At 42.1% G+C, this 24,831-nt stretch overlaps 1 protein-coding gene across 1 annotated transcript in view; it reads right to left on the reverse strand.

The window, feature by feature from the left end:
• The window catches only part of LOC149303667 (epidermal growth factor receptor kinase substrate 8-like protein 1), a 31,429-nt gene extending 14,357 nt beyond the window's left edge, over nucleotides 1–17,072 (reverse strand). The window contains exons 1-13 of the mRNA XM_089480798.1: nucleotides 17,056–17,072; nucleotides 15,399–15,442; nucleotides 12,091–12,149; nucleotides 10,631–10,792; nucleotides 9,733–9,882; nucleotides 9,479–9,561; nucleotides 8,089–8,204; nucleotides 6,823–6,875; nucleotides 4,008–4,134; nucleotides 2,110–2,198; nucleotides 1,923–1,997; nucleotides 1,301–1,449; nucleotides 786–927 (exon numbers count right to left, since the gene is read on the reverse strand). Of these exons, the coding sequence (XP_089336924.1) occupies nucleotides 786–927; nucleotides 1,301–1,449; nucleotides 1,923–1,997; nucleotides 2,110–2,198; nucleotides 4,008–4,134; nucleotides 6,823–6,875; nucleotides 8,089–8,204; nucleotides 9,479–9,561; nucleotides 9,733–9,882; nucleotides 10,631–10,792; nucleotides 12,091–12,149; nucleotides 15,399–15,442; nucleotides 17,056–17,072 (1,266 nt within the window). The remainder of the gene's footprint in view (nucleotides 1–785; nucleotides 928–1,300; nucleotides 1,450–1,922; nucleotides 1,998–2,109; nucleotides 2,199–4,007; nucleotides 4,135–6,822; nucleotides 6,876–8,088; nucleotides 8,205–9,478; nucleotides 9,562–9,732; nucleotides 9,883–10,630; nucleotides 10,793–12,090; nucleotides 12,150–15,398; nucleotides 15,443–17,055) is intronic.
• Between the last annotated feature and the right edge of the window lie 7,759 nt (nucleotides 17,073–24,831).

The following is a 24,831-nucleotide window of genomic DNA, read 5'->3' on the forward strand; positions in this document are numbered from 1 at the left end:
CAGGATTTCTTAGGATTTTGCCATGGTAGTTAAACTGGAATATAGAGTATAGTGTTGCATAGTGTGCTTGGGCCCATAGTGATGTAATCAAAGCAATGTGTGGTCCTCCAGATGTTTCTGGACGATAACATCCATCACTCCACCCTGGCTATGCGGGGTAGAGCTAGTGGGAGTTGACGTCTCCCAACATTTGGAGGGCCACAAAGTGCCCACCCCAGTTCTAGATACACTCTGTGTCTGGCTTATCAACCAGAATGATTAATCAGAGCCATTTTGAGGTAGAGACTAGAATGATAAACTATGACCCAAATGCCCTCAAACAACTTCTCGAGGGACTGTGGGTAATTTTCCATGTCTTAGGCCTAGAAGAAGCTTTCTTTTCCATCATGAAGTTGTCAAGAACTCAACATCCAGGTCATTTTTCTAGTTGGAAAAAAGGCCTCTTTTGGACCTATAACAACACCAAGAGCTAAGGATATAGCAAAACACACCCTACATGGAATTTGGGGGCAAAAACTTGCAAGGATTTTGTAGGGCACAGTGCACACTGCTTTTTTCCAGTTCCATGATAATATGGAAGTCACCAAAAGGAGGAAATGAAATGGAAGTTGTTTTTTCCAGAAAAGGTCCAGCATGTAAGCAATCTGAGCAACTTGCTACAGGCAAGGAAAAGCCATCTCTCTCCTCATCCCCAAATAACAGCAGCATTTTTTACAGATGTCTTCCGACCCTAGAAGTGAGTTTTGCAACCATCCATTTTACTGCCTTTGAACATCAACACTTACCTGAGCGCGACGTTCTTCATGTCGGTGTTGCATCTCTACTGGATCTTCCCAAGGCTGTCCAGATTGGTCCAGACGTGGCGGCTCCCACCCACTTTGGAAAGTTGGGGTGTAGGGAGCAGCATAGTCCCTGGGGAACTCTAGTCTGGGGGAGAAAGTGAGAAAGAGGAAGAGAAGGAGGCAGTGAATGGAAAGAATGAAGCTGACAAAACCACTCAACTGAACTGCATCAGGCTGATAAAATGCCAGTAGCAGCTGGTGGTTCCCATGTCGGCAGGAATCTTGGTTTTAATATCAACTTTAAAATATCTATCTAAAGTGCTAAATCCATGGTTCAGCACCTTGTTTAGCTCCTTTAAATATTGGACTAAAAGCTGGGGTAAATTTTCCACCCTACAAGATGCAACTGCAAAACACAGCCCACCATGAATAGGTCTAATTCACCAGAAGCATCTGAACAATTGAGAAGGAATAGATAACAACCCAAGATCAAACAGGTCCCATCTCCCTTTCCCTACCTTGGCCTGATCCAGTTGTCTCCCAGTGAATGCCACAGCTCAGCTTCACGTTCCCCTAAACAGCTGCGCATTAATGTGACCGCCTCCAGGGTCAACATGGGACTGCGCACCTCAGAAGCAAATGCTGGTCCCCCAGAAGACTCCACAATCTGAAGTGGGATATGAGAATCAGAACATAGAACATGTGGCTCCCCAAGACAGATAGAAGCTTAACTTCAATTCCTGTCCCAAAGAAACTTGTTGGGGATGCTTTAGCTGGAGATCCTACACTGAGCAGGGAGCTAGACCTGAAGGGCCCTTCCAACTCTATGATTCTATAAAATATTCATTTTCTCTCCACACATTCTACCCGCACCACAGAAACATATGACACTTTTTTTTTCAGGTGAGGGATACATATAATTGTTGCTTGATAAATATACCACTCATTGCACATGGAATTCTAGCTTGTCAATGAGAAATGTTCTTGATTAGCATTCTCCCAGTCAATTTACTTTTCTATGTGCAATTGTTATTATTATTTTCACATGAGCCTCAGTCCCACAACTGCCATCTAATTGGTACTGCTCAGGAATCCCTGCACCTTCTCCTCCCACAGCCCTCGCTTGAAGACACGACATACCATCTTCAAGGGGTTGAAGAGAAAATGTATCAGTTCCTCTGAAGTAGGGTTTGTGATGTTAGACTTCAGCCTTGCCTAGATGGTGGGAATAAAAATATTACGTATTAGCATTGGCCAGCCAGTTAGCATCAGCTAGGCAGACCACCCTCTGCTTTCTTGGGATAAAAAATCATTTGGCATAGCTCACCAGAAGGCTGAAAGAATATTTTATCTTAGCCAAAGTGTCCTCAAACTCCTCTTGGGAAGGAGGGCGAGCTCGGATTGTCAGGAGGCCCTCTGTGGATACAGCAAAGACAGACAAACATGTCATGGCTTAGTCTTATACTTTACAGTGGATCTTTCCTACATGCTGCTGAGGTTTTGCCTTCTAGTTGAGGATCCATTTTGGATTGTAAAGACCCTGGCCCTAGGGGAACCTTCCAGTATAGCAACTCTCCACACAGGTACAATGGTTTGCCATATCTTTCCACTGTCCTAATTTAGCAGTCCTCTGTCATCTCACCTTTTCAGCTGCTTTTAAACTGTTTCTCTCTCCTCCTCCCACTTTCCCCTTTTGTCCTTGGCTTGCTTCAATTGGTGAAAACTGAGTTCAAATGCAAAAGTAGGTGGTATACTATTAACACAGCTGGGGGGGGGGGAGGAGAGGAGAGGGCAGAATCCTATCCTTCCCAGTAGACTCAGGAGACTTTTCATGGGTGGAAATCAGGGGATTAAAAAGGCATTTTCCCAGGAAAGTCACACAATTGCAGTGAAGATTTTCACACACATTGTGATCTAAGAGGACTTATTCTGGGAAGAACTAGGAATGCTCCAGGAACAAACCATTCACGGGGAAATCCTGTGAATGGTTGTTGCTGGAGCATTCCTGGTTCTTCCTAGGGCATGTCTTCTGAAAATCTTCACTGCGATCACTTGAATTTCCTGGGAAAATGCCTTTTTAATCCCCTGATTTTCCCCATGTGTTAGTCTCCCAAGGCAAAATCTGATACCCACTGCCTCTCCTAGCCTGTGTGTTCTTCCTTATTAATAACTTTTGCCATCTTGACCACACTCTGATGTTGCTTGGTTATACTTGCCCTGGTATTCCTCTATTAAATGTTGGGAAGTATGGTTTCTAGTATATGCTCAGTATCTTGATATCACAGTGAGCCATGTCAAAACAGGAGGTTTGTATGTGAAGTGAGGTTCATTAGGTCAGCAAGCCTTTCGGAGCTTTGATGAAATCTCAAATTCCCAACTCCCAGGCTGTAAACCATTCCATTTTATCCTGGCTTGTCAGCAGTCATAGCAGGCAAAAAAAGTCGTTGGGTGGCCAGTTCAGGATCATCCCAAGCCTTCAGGTTTCCAGGTCAAAACCTAAGACTTCTGGACAGTCCTAGTGATGTCACTAATTATGCATTAAATACCAACCACAGTTACTGACAGCCTGTCATTCAAACACACCCACATACAGATGAAGAGAGATAACACATTTTCGTATGTGGAAATTAAGACAGAAATCTTAGCTAAAAGGGCTGTTCCAAGATCAAGGAGAAATGAGAGGATGATTATTGTTTCTCACTTATTTAGGTAGATAAGGAACATTTAATCTAGTCTGTCATGGATGGCAGTGGCAAACCCTCTCTGAAACATCTGCCAAGAAAACCCTGTGATAGGTTCGCCTTAGGGTTGCCATAAGTCGGAAATGACTTGCAGGCACCCAACAGCAAACAACAAAACCGGCTTCTAGCCAGGAGATGGATGCAGAGCATAGGGGAGGGTGAGCCTTGGCACAGTAATGACTGGGAGGGAAGGAGGAAACTAACTAAATACATAGACTGGAGAGTCTTTGCATGTTGCACCAACAAAACAATTAAGGCTTACAAACTGTAGCAAGTGACTACCCTTGTAGTTGAACTGGAGATTTGCACACAGCCCTTTCCTCTTGCCTGGAGCTGAGTCCCTCCAAACTGGAGAAACTACAGCCTTGTCTCCTTCCTCGATTTGATCCACAAAAACTGGAAGCTCAAGGCCAGTCCTTCAGATCTGACAACCCTAAAGACAACTGATATTGCTTCCCAGAGCAGGACCACATCTAGCCCTCACCTCCTGGTTCTCGACGACGGCCCCTGGCAGAACGTTTGCGTTGATCCAGTACACGGAAAGCTTCAGCAGACTTCTGTAGCTTCCCCACAAAGGCTTCCACATCATCAAAAACCCGGTTCAACAGCTCCTGTCAACCACAAACACAAAAGAGAGGCAAGAGATAACATTCAGGTTTTGCACTGTACAAGGAGTTCACATAGCAGGACTCATCTCACAATCTTTACATATTTGCTCAAAAGAAAGATTTAGTGTGTTGAGAGGGGCTTACTTCTAGCTATGCAAGTACAGGATTGCAGCTTTACTTTCTAAAACCAGAGAAGCTGGAGTTCCAATCTACTTATGGAAGAAATTTCTTGCCTAAACCTTTATGTGGATTGGGGGCAGGGAGGGAATTTGCCATTACTCAGTAACTAAAAAAAAACCCTCTGAAGAAAATTTCCAAGAAAACTCCATGATAAGTTTGCTATAGGGTCACCATAAGTCAGACATGACTTGAGGGCACACCACAACAACAAAAAGCAGGGCACTTTATATACGTAAAAAGGAGGAGGAGAAGGAATTTGTTAACTTTCTTCACTACTGTAGATAAAGATCGAGTCTCCCTTATCCAAAATGCTTGGGACCAGGAGTCTTTTGGATTTTTTTTTATTTTGGAATACCTGCATTTGCGCATACATAAATAATGTACCTTGGAGATAGGACCCAGGTGTTAACACAAAAATCATTCATGTTTCATATATACCTAATACACATAGCCTGAAAGTAATTTTATACAATATTTTAATAAGTTAATTTTTAATAAATACAATAAGTTTTGTGCATGAAACAAAATTTGTAAACCATCAGAAAGCAAAGGTGTCACTATCTCAGTCACCCATTAAAAGGTTTTGGTTTTTGGAGTATTTTGGATTTCTGAGTTCCGGATAAGGAAGACTCAACCTGCATAACAAATACGAGTGTGAAACAAAATAGCAATATTAAAAATCCCTCTTTGTTTTTCTGTTGTTTTTCTGTTGTCCTGATATCAAATCATAGGTTGGGGGAGAGAAATGGAAAAGAGAATGTGGACCAGCTTGGAGTTTCCAAACAAATGATGAGCCCAGTGTCTGTCTGTGCTGGAATGCTTTGGCATCTCTTCTCCAAAGAAGAAGGCTATAAGAACTACTGTGTTGGCGCAGAGGATAAATAGAATTGGATCTCATTGCAAATTCCCACTCATTTATGAAGCTGACACATTCAAAGAAGATTAGAAGGATCCATATGTGCAGCTCACTTCCTTCTTAGTAAATATATTGTTGTGGTGGGGGGTGGGGAGTTAGAGAGGGTGACATTACTGTACAGTCATCCCTCCGTATCCACAGACTTTTTATCCATGGATTCAAGCATCCGTGGATTGAAAATATTCCAAAAAATATAAATTTCAAAAAGCAAAAATTGATTTTACCATTTTATATAAGGGGCACCATTTTACTATGCCATTGCTTTTAATGGGACATGAGGATCCACCAATTTTGGTATCCATGGGGGTGCTGGAAACCAAACCCCAACAGATATTAGCATTTCTCTGCTCTCTTGCAAGCTGTAGGCAGTGAAATGGAGAATATAGAAAAAATGCTGACCTGATAAAGCTATATTTCCCCCTACTCCTGCAATTTAATAAAGAGACTAGAAATGGGTCAACAGCATGCATGCATATCTACTCCATTCAGTTTAGATCTGCGTGGTATAGTGATTTGAGGATACTACAACTCTGGAGACCAGGGTTTGAATCCCCGCGTGGGCACAAAAATCCACTGGGTGACCTTGGGCAAGTCACAGACTTAGAAGATGGCAATGGCAAACCCCTCTAAACAAATCTGCCAGTAAAACCCTGTGATAGGTTTGCTTTAGGATCACTATAAGTAAAAAATGACTTGGAGGCACGCAACAACGACAACTGACAGAATGACCTCAGGCATGTCAAGGACTGCATGTACACACTACCCAGTAATAGCAGTTTGATATCACTTTAATTGCCACGTCTTCATCCTATGGAATCCTGGGATGCATAGTTTTCTGTCATCGATTTCTGGTGGCACACCAAACTAAACATCCTACGTTTCCTTAGGAAGGAGCCATAGCAGTTAAAGTGATATGAAACTGCTATAATTCTGCAGAGCTGATATACTTTATGCATCTTAGACTAGCCCAGTTCATAAGTCTGTTGTGAAGATGACAGCTGGAGGCTGGGGGCGAAACCCAATGTGAGGAAAGCCAAGATACACATATGAGTAATAAACTCCAAACCAAAACACACAAAAAACCCCAAACAGTTTCACACAACATACCATTGCTGGGCAAAAATGCAAACAACATGTGGTCTTAGGGCTGTGTACAAGGAGTACCACCTCCATGAAGCACTTCAATAGAATAAAAAATAGTATTTTTCTAAATTTTTACTGGGGGGAAAAAAACAACAACAGATTTTGCTTGATTGTACACTGTTTGACCTTGATACCGAGTCAAATATATACAGTATTTTTATGTTTTTCGAAAAGTCCTGATATACCAAAATGCTCCAACAGATTCTGTGCTTTCAACAGCTATACAGCAGGCATAAATGCATTAGGTACAGCTCTCCTCATTACTCCTTTCCCACTTTGCATCTGCTAATAGTAACTGTGCCAGGGACAGAAGATGAATAATCCTACTGGACAGGAGCAAACAAGATATAAGGAAACGCTTAAATCCTGCCTTTGGCAATCACATCTATCTCCCATTAATCTAACCTAATTTAAAGGTCATTCCACTTATTATACCCTTCCAGCTAACTCACCACATCTTTCTCAGCACGGATGAGGGCTGGGTCAGTCTCCCCTGCCAAGAGGTCTGGAAGTAAATAAAAAGGGTCAGGAAATTAGGGTGCTGTTGACAGACTGCAAACCAGGGATTATGTCTGTTTTCAAACCTCCTTCTCCAGCTGGAAACTACTTGTCTGTTACTCATCCAGCCCTTTCACCTGTTCTCTTTGGCTAACTGGAGCAAGAGTTAGAAACAACGATTTGGTTTTACTTTACAAGTAGAGCGAGTGAAAGGACCAGAAGAAATGTGGACCGTTAATGTCTCCGATTGAGAAACTGTTAAAAGTCTGCCTAGCAAACAGCTGAAGACCTTTTAATACTACTGAATTATAGCACTATGATGCCACTTCAACTGTAATGGCTGTATCCCATGGGATCCTGATACAGTATTTGTAGCCTAGACATGGCTGGCTGAGAATTCTACACTTCCCCCCTAAACTGCAAATCCCAGAATACAACCATGGCACTTAAAGTGGAATCATAGCACGATAACTGTATACAGTGGTCTCTCCACATTTGCTTGGGTTAGGGGTGATGGACCCCAATGAATGTGGAAAAACTTCAAATTAAATAAACATTATTATTTTAACCTAAGAGAACACCTCTCTAGGAATTTTTAGGTCCTCCAGTGCAACTCTGTGGTCAAGATCTGATAACAGAATCATGCTGGAAGACCTACAAGTGCCTAGAGAAGTGTTTTCTCTAGGAACTTCTAGGTTTCTCCAGCACAACTCTGTGGTCAATTTCTGGCAGAGTTGCACTGGAGGACCTAGAGATTTCTAGAGAAAACATATTACTTATATCCACAAATAATCAAATCTGCAAAAGTGAAAGTCGCAGATGTGAAAAGCCCCCTGAGAATCAGGATTCTCTAGCTCTTCTCCATGAGGTCAATGAGATACAACATGATTTCATGCAAGTTTTCTCTGGAGTTGGTCTTGTTGAATGCACTTAATATATGAAGCTTATTGTTTTTAGTAAACATATGAGATTGTTTTATACTCAGCCTGATCACTGGTTTATCTGGGCCAAGGTGGTCTCTACTGACATGCAGTAGCTCTTCAACATGAGAATAGATTAATTGGAGATGCCAAGGCTTGGCAGCTCCTGGGAACCTTCTGTCTGTAAATCATATGCTCAGTGGGGAGAGAACACTCTCCTTACACCTAATATAGCTATTGGTACTGAAGGGTACACAGGCTTACACTGCAGCTGGCTTGGACTGAGAGACACATTCTTACCGTTCTCTTTTTGCTCTGGTGCAATGACCTTTGTCCTGGAAGGCACCTGTCGGGGCAGCTGAGGGACGGTATCCTTAGTCTTTTGTGTCTGGTTGCCAATCCACTTTTGGGTAGCTCTGTCGACGAGAGATAAAGCAAACAATTGAGATAAAGAGGGAAGGATCTTCCTCTGTTCTAGATCTCGGTCACCCTCTAACTTATACTCTTCATCCAGACCACAGAGACCAATGTTTTTAAGCACAGGCATATCCCCATGTCCAAGAGTGATTGCCAGGCTGAAATGCAGCAGGTGAAGTGTTTCCTGGTAAGGAGGAAAAAAGTAATGGGAATTCTTCACTTGTTTTGCTTAAAGCCTAAGGAGTTTATCACATGGGATGAATCCCGTGCAGAAACTAGGTTTAAAGTGAGAACAACCTGCTTTTGTGGATTGTTTTTCACATGACATTCAGAGTTAACCTGAACAGAAAGTAGAAAAAATCCACAAATGCGGGTTGTTTTTCAGATGACTTTTGCACGAAAGAGAAATAACGTGAAAATAACCTGAACGGAAAGCCGACAAAACCCGCTTTTTTAACTTTCAGGAAAGTCCGAAAGTAGAAAGGAGTGGTTTTTGTTGGCTTTCTGTTCTTGTTATTTTTGCATTATTATTCTTTCCGCCAATGTGTTTGAAAAACAATCTGCGCTTGTAGGTGTTTATTGGATTTTGAAATCCTGTTTTTGCACGAGATTTGCCTCTGTGTGGTAAACTCATAAGTCAGGTTGCTGTCAGACCACAAAATGGGTTCTCTGATGGTGGCAAACCAAAGGGATGTCTTCCTCCAAAGATCTTAAAAGATTGATTAGGCTCAAATGAGAGAATACAATCCTTCAGATACCCTGCTGCTAGGCTGTATGGGGCTTTCCAGGGTATCTGGACACTGCACTCTGAATTGTGTCTGGAGACAGTAGTGAGCAAAGGTGTCATAAAAGTGAATCATATCTTCCCTGTATCCAGCCCTGGTCAGCAGTCTGGCTGCAGTATTTTGGAAAGCTGATGTTTCAGAACATTTTCAGATATCGCTATAGAGCACATTCTAGCAGAATAAACAGGATTGAGGTGTCACTGCGACCAGATCAGACATCTCCAGGACAAGGCATAGATGGCACATTTGCTTCAACTGTGCAAATGCACTCTTGTTCTCAATGCCAAAACTTGAGCATCCAGCTTCAAGGCTGAATCCAGCAGTACACGCAAGTCATCCTCCCTTGTAGTTATATTGCTGCTTAGATTAAACATACATCAGGATATAAACATCAGTTGCTTGTGAATAAGGTGTACTTTTGTCCTGATATGTTTTAATCCCCCTTTTCTCATCCCTCCAGCTCCACAGGTGTATGGATCTTTACTCACCTGAGTGCTTCCTTCCTTTGGGTATTTCCTCCTGACTTGAAGTCCAGCAAAGCACTGTTAATGTCCTGTCGGATCAGTTCTGCCTGGAGAAAGCAAAAGAGAAATTAGGATGAAAGCTTGGTCAGAGTTGACAGAACTCTGCTGTCTTCTCCTTCCTCAAGACCCAAAGAATATATGCTTTAGGCAATATGTTCAGGGGGCTGAACAAGATGACACTACAGAGTCATTTCCCAAACAGTGTCCATTTTTCTTACCCCAGTGTGGTCACACTCAAAGAAATGGACATCAGGTTTCAGCTGACTGGATTCCTGGCACACAAGCAGAAGCAAGGGCTGGGACCGAGATTCGGGTCTAACAGCCTCACAACGAGCCACGGCTGCCAATCCATAGTTCTCCAGTTCCTCCTATGGGGCAAACAAAGTCACCCAATGTTATGCTAACTCAGAAAACCAATATGGATCCTTCTCTAAGGCAATACAAAGCCTGGGAGTTACTTTTTAGAATTTGTTCCTTTTTATCATTATAATGCTTGCAAAGTAAACTGTTTTCATCACTCATTGCTATGTTGATGAAGTAACTTGATATTTGTTGCCATTTTTGTTACTTCCTTGTAAATCAGCCCCCTTTGAGTGAAAAAACCTGTTTGGTGTTGCTTTTTTTTTTTTAAACTCCTGTCAAAAATAAATGAACAAAATCCTGTTAAAATGACTCACTTCCTCTTAAAACGTAGTTAACGGCTGTTATTCATTACAACAGGAAAGTAGTTTTACTCTTTCTTTTTGTTACATTTGAAATGTAACTTCATTATACCCGTTATACCCCAAAACATAACTACTTGTACCAAACTGTAGCTGAGTCCACACTGTAAAATAATCCAGTTTGACACCAGTTTAAGTGCCATAGCTCAATGCTATAGAATCCTGGAATTTGCAGTTGTGTCAGGCATCTAGCCTTCTCTTCCAGAGAGCTCTGATGCCACACTAATCTGCAATTCCCAGAATTCCATGGCATTGAGCCATGGCAGTTAAAGTAGGGTCAAACTGGATTATTTCTGCAATGTGGATGGAGCCTATGTTATTTATTACTTTTTCCTTCCAAGCTCTGAAGAGGGGGTTTAACTCCTAACACCACAATCACTGGTTGCTCCTTTACCTTTGAGTCTATGTCAAAGAGCTTGATAGCCGATCCATTCACTTGAAGTAACATCTCCTGAACCCAGATCTTCCCTTGGGCATCCATGATGGACAGTTTCCTTGTGGCATCCTCCACAGATGCCAAGTCATCTTCTTCTCCAATTGAGAAAGTCACCAGGTGCTGGAAGACACAAAAAAGCAAATGAAGCATGGGCATATCTACTACATGTCCCTTACATTTTCTGCTAGTTTATTTCATTGGTTCCAAACTGTTCTGGGAAATCTTGAAAACTGGCTGAGGTTGCCTTAATGGGAAGATCAGTTATAGTGGACACAATTCCTTAAAGACACTGTGCCCAATCCATCATTACGGATCTTGCCCTAAAAAGTGGGCAATTGGAGAAGAGTGGTTTGTCTGTGTATATGTGTGTTTGTGAGAGGGAGAGAGATGGAAGGAAGGAAGAAAGGACTTAGTAGGATCTCACCACCACCTGGGTGATGCCCATCGGTGTGCCTTTTTCAGCCACAGCATCCTTTTGAGGGAATGCCCTTCTAAGAGGCCCTGAATTCCACTGACTCTTTGGTTCCATACAAATATATTTTCATTTGTCTTAGCCTTCCTGAACAGAACGTGAACTGGCCAATTAGGTTTTGCCCCTTTCTCTAAATTTGATGTAATTGATTATTATTGATTGATTATTATTATATTGTTCAATTGATTGATTATTATTATATTGTTCCCCTCCACAACAAACCATAGTTCCATTAGCATCTCCAATTAAGCTATTTTCATGTTGAAGAGCTACTACATGTCAGTAGAGACCACCTTGGCCCATATATGCCAGTGATCAGGCGGAGTATAAAACAATTTATTGTGATATAATATTGACATTTGAACTATTTTCTGCATATGCCACCCTGAAAAACCACTTGTTAAAAACACAAAAACCTTCATAACCAAACCCCAAGAGCTTAAAAAAAATAACAGGCTTAAGCAGCATCCTACATGAAATGAGTATGTGCTCTAGAACCCTGGTCTTGAGCTGGTGAATCAAGAACCGGAAATAGGATCATGAGAATGGGTGGGAGAGTGGGACATTCATATCATGGAGTTGTTTTCTTTGAAAGGAGGTGGAATTCAAAGAAAAAAATGAGGAAATGAAACAGGAAAGATGGGTTTGTATAAACAACACAGAAGTGGGTGTTAAAGATAACAAATGAGGATAGAGGAAGGAAACTGACTGCTTCAGGACATTTCCTAGAACTCACTGCAATCACAAGACTTACATATGAGTCAAATAAGGGATTCCTCTGAGCTCTTTGGTGATAAGTCAGACAACCAAGAACCATTGTTTCTCACATCACCACCCCTAATATAAAAAGTCATAACCCTCCCCACTCTCAGTTAATTCAACCTTGATGCCCCAGCTATGGTGCACAGAGTTCAGCATAGCCCAAACTCAAATGTTGGAGACCTACATTGACAGTGTACTGGGAAACATCAGCCATGATGATGTTGGAATACTTCTTCCTCTGCTCTGCAAAAATACATAAAACATTAGTTATAGGAGATGAATTTCTTTGGAACGTTGACTAAAGTGGTCAATTAGAAAGTACAGGTCCCATTCAGACACAACAACAAGCCAGATTTCTGTGACCTAAGGGAGAGCCAGCATGGTGTAGTGGCTTGAGTGTTGGACTACTATGATTATGGGTTCGAATCCTGGTTTGGCCATGTATAAACCCACTGGGTGACTGTGGGCATGTCACACTCTCCCAGCCTCAGAGGATAGCAATGGAAACCCCCCTCTGATGAATGACGCAGAGGACAGGATCAAGATTCAAAATGACCTGAATAGACTAGAAAGCTGGGCCAAAGCTAACAAAATGAAATTCAACACTGAGAAATGTAAGGTATTGCACTTAGGGCGGAAAAATAAAATGCACAGATATAGGATGGGTGACACCTGGCTAAATGAAACTACGTGTGAAAGGGATCTAGGAGTCCAAGTAGAGCACAAGTTGAACATGAGTGAACAGTGTGATGCGGCAGCTAAAATGGCCAATGCTATTTTAGGCTGCATCAATAGAAGTATAGTGCCTAGATCAAGAGAAGTAATAGTGCCACTGTATTCTGCTTTGGTCAGGCCCCACCTAGAATATTGTGTCCAGTTCTGGGCGCCACAATTCAAAAAGGACATTGAGAAACTGGAGCGTGTCCAAAGGAGGGCGACAAAAATGGTGAAGGGTCTGGAGACCATGCCCTATGAGGAACGACTTAGGGAGCTGGGGATGTTTAGCCTGGAGAAAAGAAGGTTAAGAGGTGATATGATAGCCCTGTTTAAATATTTGAAAGGATGTCATATTGAGGAGGGAGCAAGCTTGTTTTCTGCTGCTCCAGAGAACAGGACCCGGAACAATGGATGCAAGCTATAGGAAAAGAGATTCCACCTGAACATTAGGAGGAACTTCCTGACAGTAAGGGCTGTTCGGCAGTGGAATGCAGTCCCTCGGAGGGTGATAGAGTCTCCTTCCTTGGAGGTCTTTAAACAGAGGCTGGATGGCCATCTGTCAGGGATGCTTTGATTTGGATTTCCTGCATGGCAGGGGGTTGGACTGGATGGCCCTAGTGGTCTCTTCCAACTCTACGATTCTATGATTCTATGATTCTATGAAATTAATTAATTAATTATAGTATCTCCTGGAATATAGTTTGGGATCTTTGTAGTTTTGTTGAATACGGGAAAAAAGTCAGAAAATAAATAGATGAAACTTTTCATTAAATCAACATGCTGGGGGAATCCACACTTGCATCTGATAAAACAGGAGTTTTTCCCCCTAGAAACCTTGGTCCTTGAGCCTCTAGGAGTCCTTGGATTAGCTTTGGTGTGAGCTGGCCTCAAAAATGATTTTTCCTGCTTTATGTTCTTCCTGTTACTATCAAAGTTGTGTTTTAAGTACATATTTCTGAGAAGGCAATTCATATCCTTTACCAAATTCTCAAAGCGGTCTGCAACCAAAAAAAGGTTAAGAACCACCATAAAATGCCACCATAACTCAAAAATGGAAATATACATACAGAAGTTTGCCTGCTATGCTTATTGCAACACAGTACTGTGTGTGTGAAGCCCACTTTTGAATGGTGAGACATTTCAGGTGTTCTAGTGCTTAAGTGGGGTTTCACTTTCCTTAGATGGAGATGAGTGACTGAAGACTTTTTTGGAGCACAGAAATTTTAGAGTCAAGAATTACACGCTGGAAGGGATCCCATGGGGTCATCTTAACGAATTTGCAAGCCCATCATGTAATGTAATGTAACATAAAATCCACAAATTCTGATTCAAGACTGTCTGGTTTAGAGGACTTTAAATCATCCACTGACTTATCCCTCTAAGGAAGACATTTCTGTTTTTAAAGAGTGATTATCTCTCCTACAGCAGAGGGATATAATTACTGCCTCTCCCTGGGGGAACCAGTTTAGCTTGTGAGAATTACACACACCCTTCTCCTCCTTTATTACAGCTTCCCCACGGGCTGCTACCTCAGGCTCATGCTGAATTTGGGTTTTAAATCCCAGCAAATTCTTCAGGGTTCCTTAAATTCCAGGGTTCTTTCAGATCAAATATCTTCCTCTAATTCAAGGAAGAGCCAGCGGGTTGAGCGTTGGACTACGACTCTGGAGACCAGGGTTCAAGCCCCTGTTCAGCCATGGAAACCCACCGACCTTGGGCAACTAACACACTTTCAGCCCCAGAAAACCCCATGATAGGTCCACTTTAGGGTTGCTATAAGTTGGAAGAAATCTGAAAGCACATAACAATAACATTCAAGGAACCCTAGAAGGCTGGGATTTAATTTACAATACGGGAGCAGCAGATTATGGAGTGATTTCCACACCTTGGTTCTCCAGGTGTTTTTGGACTTCAACTCCCAGAAGCCCCAGCCAGCTTGGCCAACAGTCAGGAATTCTGGGAGACGGAGTCCAAAACATCTGGAGGACCAACGTTTGAGAATCACTGTGGTAGGCAGATTTTCTCATAGGCAGCTCAATTGATCATGACCCTGGCTGACTGCTGGGGAAAAAACACCTTCAACTTGATAGAACACATCACAAAATGGTGTACAAGCAAGGTAACTGTCTCAGGTACATTAAATCTGCATGAACAGTTCTGCCTTTAGCAAATCAATTTACATAAGAATATAAATATTATTTTATACAGCCCAGGATACTTTTCAGAGTTTTATAGGTTTTAAAGATTCAGCAAATTGATTTGCAAAATGATATAAATATTGTTTCATACAGCACGGGATGCTTTGAAAAGCATCTGAACACAGGTTAGAAAAAAATTAGCAAGCTGATTTGCAAAAGAGTACAGATATTATGTTATTCAGCTCAAGACATTGTTTAGAGTTTTACGGGTTAATAATGTTAGGTCCCTACCTACAAGGAATTTACAATCTAGACTGGAGTGTAAGCAATTTGTCAGAGGAAGGGAGGCTAGGCGAGGATGAGTCAAAGGAGGAATGTAAGCAAGAGCACTTATTAAAGTGTTAACTGGAAACTTTGCAGGAAGGGTGAGAAGGCCAGCAAGAGGTAGTACATGGCAAGTTGAGGAAGTTCTGAGTATAAAAGGCAGCAGCAGAGAACCAGTTTTTATAAGAGCAGGTGACCTTGAAATGGTCAAGGATGATAGAATTGGAAATAGGATGTCTATTAGGCTTTTAAGTTTGCCACCACTCTGTTATGAAGAAATCCTCTTGATACAAACCCACACCCCCGAACTCACCATATATGGCTCTGGCACTGAGTTTAGGGACATCACCAACTAGGCTGAGAGACAAAAGAGACAAGTCAGCCAACAACTTTTAAAAAAATAACCACAAGTCCAAATTCCCAGAACACCATCCCTCCTTCTCAGAAATTGCTAGGCCCTCAGGCTGTTTGAGAGTCTCAGAGGAAGGATCTTCTTACCCTGATATCTTGCAATATGGTAAATTACAAAGATCCACAATTCATACAGAAAACTGATGCCATTTAGTGTTATGTTAATCCCCAAGCAAGGTCATGGAGATGTACTGAAACAACAGTCCTGGCCTCCTCAGATCTGCAGTCACCAACAGCCCATGCCATCATCTCAGAAGTAGAAGAGAAATAGAGAATGAATGGCTTGCCAAGAAGTCAGGGCTGTAATGGGCCCCTGGCCTGCTCCCCAGTGACCCACAGATCCTTCTCTAATACAGTCAGCCCTCTGTATCCACAGATTATTTATCCACAGATTCAAGCATCCATGGCTTGAAAATGTTCAAAAAATTCCCAAATGCAAACTTTGATTTTGCCATTTTATATAAGGGTCACCACACCAACCATTTTACTACACCGTTGTATTTAATGGGACTTTAGCATCCATGGATTTTGTAATCTGGAGGGGGGGGGGTGGCGCTGGAATCAAATCCCAGCAGATACCAAGGACCCACTATATTACCCCAACCAATTTTGAGAATGAGTATGATTTTTTAATCGGAATCAAAAGGACAAGATAAGATATGGAGTAATAAAGAGGTGATACATATGAATCTGAGGAAAATTTAAGTTATAAGCAGCAATGCAAGGCTTGCTAATGTCTGGAGAGATAGGCTGCATTTGCACAGAGGAAAAAGAAATGTTCCTGCTCCATACCCACACTGATCTGTTTAGATGATGCAAAGGCCCAAAATAGGAGAGGCATGGATCCAATCTGCACTCTAGGGTGATTCTCTGGAGTAAAAAGAGTCTCAATTTGCTCCAAGTCAGGCCAGAAACTCTGGATAATCCCTTGAGCATGCAGACTGTACTCCGGTGCCGAGACGGGAGAAGGAATGTCAGCAGGTAGGCAGAAGATGTCAAGAGGTGACCAGGGCTGGACAACCCACTGACCTCTTCTAGCCTGGCAATTCCACCTCCTGCCACAGCACTGTCACTTTCAAGTTCGTGCAGTTCCTCCAGTGAATATTGTGTTTTAATGGGACTAGGGCCAGGATGGGAGGGGGAACTGTGCAAACAGTGCTGCCAGCATCGACCCATTGTGGGTGCCATTTCAGCAGACAGTTCATTGCCTGAAATCCCTGACAGTCAGCCAGGTTTTCCTGTCAGTGCGGACATGGCAATAGATAGTTTGAAAGGCAGTAATATTTTTTTAAAAAAAGAGATCCACTCTCATTCCTCTGTGTTCCTTAGAGGCAGCCCCACTTTCTTTGTTTCCCTATAAGGATGGATGTGAGGCAGTCCGCATATTATGGGTGGGAAGCCTAGGGAAGCATGCTATTTTGGGTTTATGTGCATCTGTCACCATGGTACCTCTTATACGACATTAACTTAGGCAGCTGCCTAGTCTGTTTCTTTGCACAGCCAACCAAGGGATGTCTTGCTGTGGAAAGATTGTTGTGTTGAACAGTTTCAGTTCTTACCTTCCTGAGTCACTCATGATGTTAGCACAAGCTTCCTTATCTGAGATTCACACGAACAACCTGATAAGTATAAAAGAAGAAAGTTACCAGTTTCCCTCCAAGGTGGAGATAAGAAGACATGGTTACATGATCACCTTCTAACATATAATCTGCCCTGTATGTTCAGGTCTTCTGGCGGACGTTTACTCTAGTCAGCCAGAACTAGGTTGGCACTTTATTCTCTTTTTGTCAATTTTGTTAACTGTCCAACTTTCGCATCCATACACAGTGATGAGGAATATTATTACAATATTATGATCATATTATTGTTCAATTCTGACTTTCATGTTGAGTTGTATATATTTGCTCTTTAGGACCTTTTCTAGTTCTTTCATAGCCATCCTCCCCATTCTTAGTCTTCTTCTAAGTTCTTGACTGCGGTCCCTGTTCTGATCTGTGTTTGACTCAAGGTATAGGAACTCTTTTACTATTTCTATCACCTCATTGTCTACATTGAACTTGTTAAGATCCATGGGTAGAGGTGGGTAATAAACAACAACAACAACAACAACAACAACAACGACAGTTTTGATCAGGAACCCTGGTTTGGGAGACAGTCTTCCCCATTGTCGAATCGTAACGTCAAGACTGTATATATGCCATAAAATTTCTGATTTCTATCAATGGGTGCGAAAGCTCAGTGAAGAAAGCTGATAGGAAGAGAATCAACTAATTTGAAATGCACTGCTCGAAGGCTGCCAATAAGTCAACAAAATGGGTTCTAGGCCAAATCAAGCCTGAACTCTTCCTAGAAGTCAAAATAGTTGAACTGAGATGTTCATACTTGGACATATGATGGGAATACATGACTCACTTGGAAAGATAGTGTTTGGCAAAGTGGAAGGCAATAGAAAGATAGAAAGAAGGCAATAGAAAGGTGGACAGATAGAATTAAAGATTGCAAGACCTGAGAAAACTTGATAAAAAGGGTGACTTGGAAGTCTCTTATTTTTAGGGTTGCCATAATGTCTAAGTCAGCTTGATGGCAATTAACAACAAGTTCCCCAACTTAGTGCCCTTCGCTTGGGTTAGACTACAACTCCCATGACCATGCTGGTTGGGGATGATGGAAGCTGTGCAGTGTATTTGGAAGAAACTGGATTGGGGAATGCTTAGCTAAAATAACAGTTGCTTGTTTCTCTTCTCTTGTTGAAACAGTAGTTTCGATATGCAAGAAAAGCCCAGCCTCCTTAAACAGACCCAGAGTTCTGCCAGTGCAAACTCATAAGACTCTTGATTTCAGAACTTATTTCCTGCTTACAATATTGTCAGCTCTGAATTTGATCCTTTGTTCTAGTCTGCGTTACCTTGAGTGAAGTTTCCTAAACAATATTATTGGCAGATTTGAACTGCAAAAACACCTGACTTTGCTAGAGCAGGGGAGAATGCTTTGCATTGCGTCTCTGATCCCTTGCAAGCTACATCAATCTTCACATCTGAAAACCAACATGGGCACTGTCACACTCGACCTATGCCTTTAGTTATTCCTAAGGAGGCTCAAGAACCTGCATCTAAGGAGGAAGGTGGAAACCTCACTGTTCAAAAACTGAAGACTGATTTATTTCCTTCCATTTTTTTCACCCAACTTCATTTCCCCCCTCTATTTGAGCACTTAATTTAATTCCTTTTAGCACTTAATTCAATGTTGCTATACCATCCTGTCTCTTTAGTTGCAGCAAAAAATCTAGGAGACCTGGCCCACAATGACAACTTTCTTGAGGAACTCCATCATTCCTTCCTCAAAAACATTTAGCCTATTTCCCTCCTTTTTCCCCCTCCTGAAATCCTAGCTCTTTGCAAACCTGATGAAATCCATTAGACCAAGGAAGAGCAACTTTGGTGGGTCAGAGGGCCCCCGTTTCACTTTGTTTAGCAGAACGCTTTGGGAGTTGCAAAAGAAAGAACGAAAGAAAATAACGTTTATTTCAAAGTTTGGAAGAAAATGATGTTTTAGCATGAGGAAGGAGGCTATGGTCTATTTAAAAGAAGAATTAAAGACAGGCAATTAAAAAAAATTAAACTAGAAAAATGGGCACTTGAGGGGTTCTGTGGTGGGATGAAACAATGTCCCAATATCTCAAGACCTGTCGCCTTTTCTCTGGTCCTCAGAATGAGGCAGAGAAATCTCAGAGTAAGAGTTCTGCCTTGAAATGTATGTACAGGTAGCCCTCCATATCCATGGATTCTTTATCCATGGATTCAAACATCCACAGCTTGAATTTATTTATTTTTTTAAATAAAGATATGCATTCCAAAAAGCAAACTTGATTTTGTCATTTTATATAAGGGGCACCATTCTGCTGCCCCATTGTATTTAATGGAACTTGAGCATCCATGGATTTTGGTATCCATGGGGGGTGATGGTGGTGGTGGTCCTGGAACCATAGGATCCTGGAGATCCATAGGCTCCACACCTGTAGGTTAAAATGACAGAAGAATGTCATTGTTTTCATTTTTGGAAACAGAGATTGCTTGTTATTCTGGATTATTGACAGTACAGGGGTGTGCACACTTGTGCATATAGGAAAGAAAATAGAAATGCTTACGTCTCACTCCCTTCCAAGAGTCTTGCAGCATCTCTTGCCAGTTGCCACACCTGCTTCATTTCACCTGGCAAGGTTGCTTTGTTTATTAAAGGCGGGATTCCACTTTCTTTTATGCCTCACTAGGTGTCCATAATTCCTGGAGCTGAGCCAACATTCCCGTTTTACCACCTTTCCCTTTTTTTATTGGAGAAAGGAAGTCATACAAGAGGCAAGATGCCAAGTGACAACGGCTTTGGTTATGTTTTCTTTTTCCCCCGGGGTGGGAAAAGAAGAGGGGACCAAGGGGTTATTGTTCTTAGGTTTGCTTATATATCTCAGGTACAGATTTTCTGGCAATTTTCATTTATATACAGTACCAGCAGTGGTTGATATGAAGAAACAAGGTCAATATTGACTCAGGTTCATAGGTTATGATGCCATAAGCTGGAGCTTAGGCTTTGTATTTGGCTTAAAGCATAAGGGGTGGGGGTATGACTGCTACTTAAATGTCATTTCTTCCTTCCACCCCACTCCCCAATCATAGTTAGGTGTGTTTCCAAGCAAGGGATGACACATTTGTAGTGGTTTGAATATTAGCTCATGACTCTGGAGACCAGGGTTTGATTCCTCATGCAGCCATGAAAACCCACTGGGTGGCATTGGGAGAGTGATAGACTCCTGACCCCAGAAAACCCTGTGATTGGTTTTTCTTAGGGTAGCTGTAAGTCAGAAAAGACTTGAAGGTGCACAACAAGAACAAGAGCTCCTATGCTTTTAACTGCCTTAGAGGTAGACATTCAACAGTTCCCCATATTTGCATGACCACACTTAAGGAAGTTGCACCTGATGATTTTCAACCTGTCATGCAGGGCTTTCTTTTAAATAAACACCGTGCAATGATCCTGTCATCAGGGGCTCGAATTGATAGATACTGCTACTGTACGAGGTCTCATCACTATACCCATTGCCCAAAATTTAATCTTGGAATAAATTTTGAAAGACTGCCCTTGGCCATAGAGTATATAAAATGCAACCTCAGCTCAAGGCATTTTGCTAAAGCAGTGTTTCCCAGACTTTGCTCCTCCAGGTGTTGGTGGACCTTAGATCCCAAAAGCCGCTGGCCAGTTTGACCAGCAATCAGAAATTTTGGGAGCTGACATCCAAAACATTTGGAGGACCAAAGTACTGAGCTAAAGGGAGTATCAAAATGGTGCCTTTTCCTCCCACACGTTTAACACTTGCAATGAGATAGTTACATTCTCCCCAAGAGAAGCAGCAGGCTAGTTTTTGGGGTCTAGAAAAGACTGTGTGACATAAAAAATTATATTCCTCAGCAAAGAAGAAACTGTGCCATAATTTAAAAAAAATAGCCAGCAGACTATCACCCTTGTCCCCCAACATCTGGCTCATGAGGCAACTGTCTCGCTCTGCATAATAGCTGGTCTGGTTCTTGTGAACCGAAGTCATAAAAGCAGAAGAGTTTCTTGGAACATTCAGTGTGTTTCTCACACACCCCATTCAGTAACCTCCAGATCATTCCCCAGATATTTAATATTGCCAGATATTACAGGGTTTTTTATGACAAGAAAGTATGAATTCTAGGCTAATGTGAGGCTCACCTCTTTGGAGAAATTACTCTGTATGTTCTACTGTTATCCCAGAATCCTAGCTCTATCCTATCCTCTTGTTAGACACTAAAACTTTTACCCTAAAGCATCTTTAACTTGCATCTTGATGCAAAAGGGTATCAAAAAGGCAGTTCATAACAATGTGTGCTTGTACAGGGCTCCCAGTTCAGGATCATCTCAGAGGTCATTCTGTGGTTTCTTGGCCAAATCCTGAGACAGGCCCTGGTGATGTCATTGAGGGATATGCATTGAATACCTACCAATGTTGCTCACAGCTTGTTATTGAAAGGGGTGGGGGGGGTGAGGGGGTGTCTCCTGGTGTGCTTGTGGTAAGGGACTGCCTTCTGGTGTGTACTGCTGCACTCTCCATGGGTAGACTGGGACTCCATGAAATTGAAGGTCCTAGAAAAGACCTTCCTGCCAGATGTGGCAAGGAAAATGGCCAGGATGCTGTCAGCCTGCCAAATGGTGCCTGGACTCCTTCAGGAGTTGCAAACAAGACCGGTAGACCTGACCCACCTGGGACATGGATGCTCCCTTCAGGTGCCCAAGTCCACCAGCTATTGCTGCCAAGTAGACTAGAACCTTTCTCTTCCATAGCTGCCCGATCTACTCCTGAGGGTTCACTGGCCTGTTGGCTATGAGCTTGGGAGTGAAGGAGTCCAGTTGTTTCAGTATTGGATTATGACTCTGGAGACCAGGGTTTGATTCCCATTTTGGTCATGAAACCACACGCTCTCAGCCTCAGGGGAAGGCAATGGTAAACCTCTGAACAAATCTTGCCAAGAAAACCCCATGATAGGTTAGCCTCAAGGTCGGCAGAAGCTGGAAATGATTTGAAGGCACACAAAAGCAGAAGGTGGCCAGAAGGTGGATGCAAAGCAGAACAGAAGGGTGACCACAGCGACTGGGGGAGAAGGAGGAAGTAAACACATAGCCTTTTCTTATATTTTGTGAATTCAAATTTTCTAGATCTCTAGACCCCAATGAATTGTTTTTGTAAAATACATAGACCTTCTGGAGAGTCATTGCAAGTGGCAGCATAAAATCAATCAGTCCTTGCAAATTGTGTCAAGCTTCTGCTTTACTCAGTGAGCTGGAGATCTGAACATAGCTTTTTCCCCTTGCCTGTAGATGAGCCCTCCCAAATGGGAAAATTTGCACACTTGTCTCCTACCTAGAAATGACCCATGAAAACTGTAGCCTTGGGACCAGGCTCTGAGATCTGGCAATACTACGATCCCCATTTCCTGACCCCAATTCCTGTTCACTAGTGGTGTAAACAGGGCTGGATCCTGAGCCAAAGTTGAGGGCACTATAGAGCCTGCGCTCCAGCTCCAAATCAGAAGGACCTAGAGATCCCAGGTACATGCATTGTGGCAGAAAAGCCAGGTATCAGCTCTTGGGCCAACACAGGACACAGGTGAGCCTGAGCTTACTGGACCTGGTGCAACATGCCATAATGTCCTCTGTTTTGTATATTAGAAACATTTTATAGTTGAGGAGTGGCTGGAAGGCAAGTAGATCTGCTCATTTACTGTATTTACTTTTAAACCATATTAAAACCTGCTACAACAAAATGGTGCTTATTTGAAAGTAAATGCGTTAGCATCAAAGCGGCAGAAACAAACACCATTTTATTTCACAGTGGTGCTCTGAAATCCAGCGAGTTTAGAATTCAAAACTGCAGCTGCTCAGAGTAATTTTTTTAAAAATCAGACTTGGAAGGTAAAGATTTTTGTTTGCTTCTTCTAAGGCTGCATCCATACTGCAGAAATAATCCAGTTTGACACTGCTTTAACAGCCATGATTTCCATGCTATGGAATTCTGGGAATTGCAGTTTTGTGAGACATTAAGCCATCTCTGCCAGAGAGTTCTGGTGCCACAACGAACTACAATTCCTTGAATTCCATAGCATGGCACCATGGCAGTTAAAATGGTGTCAAACTGGACTATTTCTGCAGTGTGCAGATGCAGCCTAACATATCAACAATACACAAGCAGCATAGTATGGGGATGGAGAGGAGAAATAGTGCTTAGTCCAGCATCTAAAATTATTTAGCCTCACCATAAATCTCCTTGGTTTTTTTTTTTTTTTAACTTTAGGGGAATGTATGCCAATTTAAATTTCTGGTTATGTAAATTCTTTAAGCTGGATTCAGATCCAGTTCCAGAGCTCTGGCAATAAACAAAATCTTTGGAATATGTAGTACCTGTGAGGTCCATAGGCAGTTATGCAGCTGCCCATGGACACTCAAAACATAGTTTTAGGAAATGGATACATGGTCCTGATATGGAACCAGAGCAGGTCGCTGATCAGACTGCTTTTTCTTCAAAATAAAAGTGACCAGTTTCAGCATTTTTGGCGCAAAGGATAAAATAACACAATCTGTACTATGTCTCAGATCACAGGCAGAGGTGTGTGCATTTTGTCTTGAATGCACAGATATGATCATTGGTTTTAAACCCCCTGCTTTTTTTACAGACTTGTAGCATTGTTTTCTGCAATGTCTGTAGCAGTGCTGGATGGAGGAGACTTTAGCCATTGGTGTTCCCTAATATGACAATATGAGGCCTAAAAATGTGCCCTGTTCCATTTGTGAAATATAGGAGGATATGCAATAATAATGAAATCATGTTACATTAAGATCTCATACTCTCCAGCATTTCACATATGAAAATAGGGACCAGAGTGTCAAGCAACAGAGAAGTGTGGTCAAGAGCTGTTAATGAGGAAGAATGCACATGTTAGCAGATGCTGTAGCTGGTTGATTTTGCCTGAGCCTTCTGGAAAGGGCAAGATTTTGCTCCTCCTCTCCTGCAAAATTGTTGTTGTTGTTGTCTTCAAGTCATTTCCTACTTATGGCAACCCTCAGGCAACCCTATCATGGGTTTTCTTGGCAAGCTTCCTCAGAAAGGGTTTTCCACTGCCATCCTCTGGGTCTGAGAGAGTGTGACTTGCCCAAGGCCACACAGTGGGTTTGCATGGCCAAGCCAGGATTCAAACCCTGGTCTCCAGAGTTATAGCTATAGCTCAAACCACTACACCATGCTGCCTCTTGAGTGCAAACTACTTTTGCACTTTATAACTCAGTGTGCAGCAGTTGAAATAAGCTGAGGATAAAGGGGGGAAAGTGGGAGTAACCAGGACATTTTAAAAGCAGATGAAAAAGTGGAATGACAGAGGATTTATTGGGACTGTCCCTGCCAGGCTAGAACAGTTGAAGAATATGAGATACATAAACTAAGATATGTTAAGATATTAAAAACAAACACAAAAGTCCCCTAGCATTTGCATGTGTGTGTGAGAGAGAGAATGAGCAAACAAGAACCATTAAACTGCCCAGGCAAGAATATCCTAAAATTCACTTTCTTTTTCCTGAGTTTAAGAATAGGAGGCCCAGTGTACACTGGAGCAAAACCAGTCTAAAATCTTATCCTCCCCATGGCAAACCTTCCTCCCAAATCCCTTAAGTATGGGACTAACTGTTACTACTTTGATGAGAAAAACCTTTCTATGAACACTTACGCTTCTCTTGTTGCTACATGGCCCAGGGCTAAATGAAGCCTGGCCTTCAAAACA

The sequence above is a fragment of the Sceloporus occidentalis genome, unplaced genomic scaffold (assembly GCF_023333645.1).
Source record: "Sceloporus occidentalis isolate IW3139 unplaced genomic scaffold, rSceOcc1.0.p SCAF_14, whole genome shotgun sequence".
NCBI classification, from domain to species: Eukaryota; Metazoa; Chordata; class Lepidosauria; order Squamata; family Phrynosomatidae; genus Sceloporus; species Sceloporus occidentalis.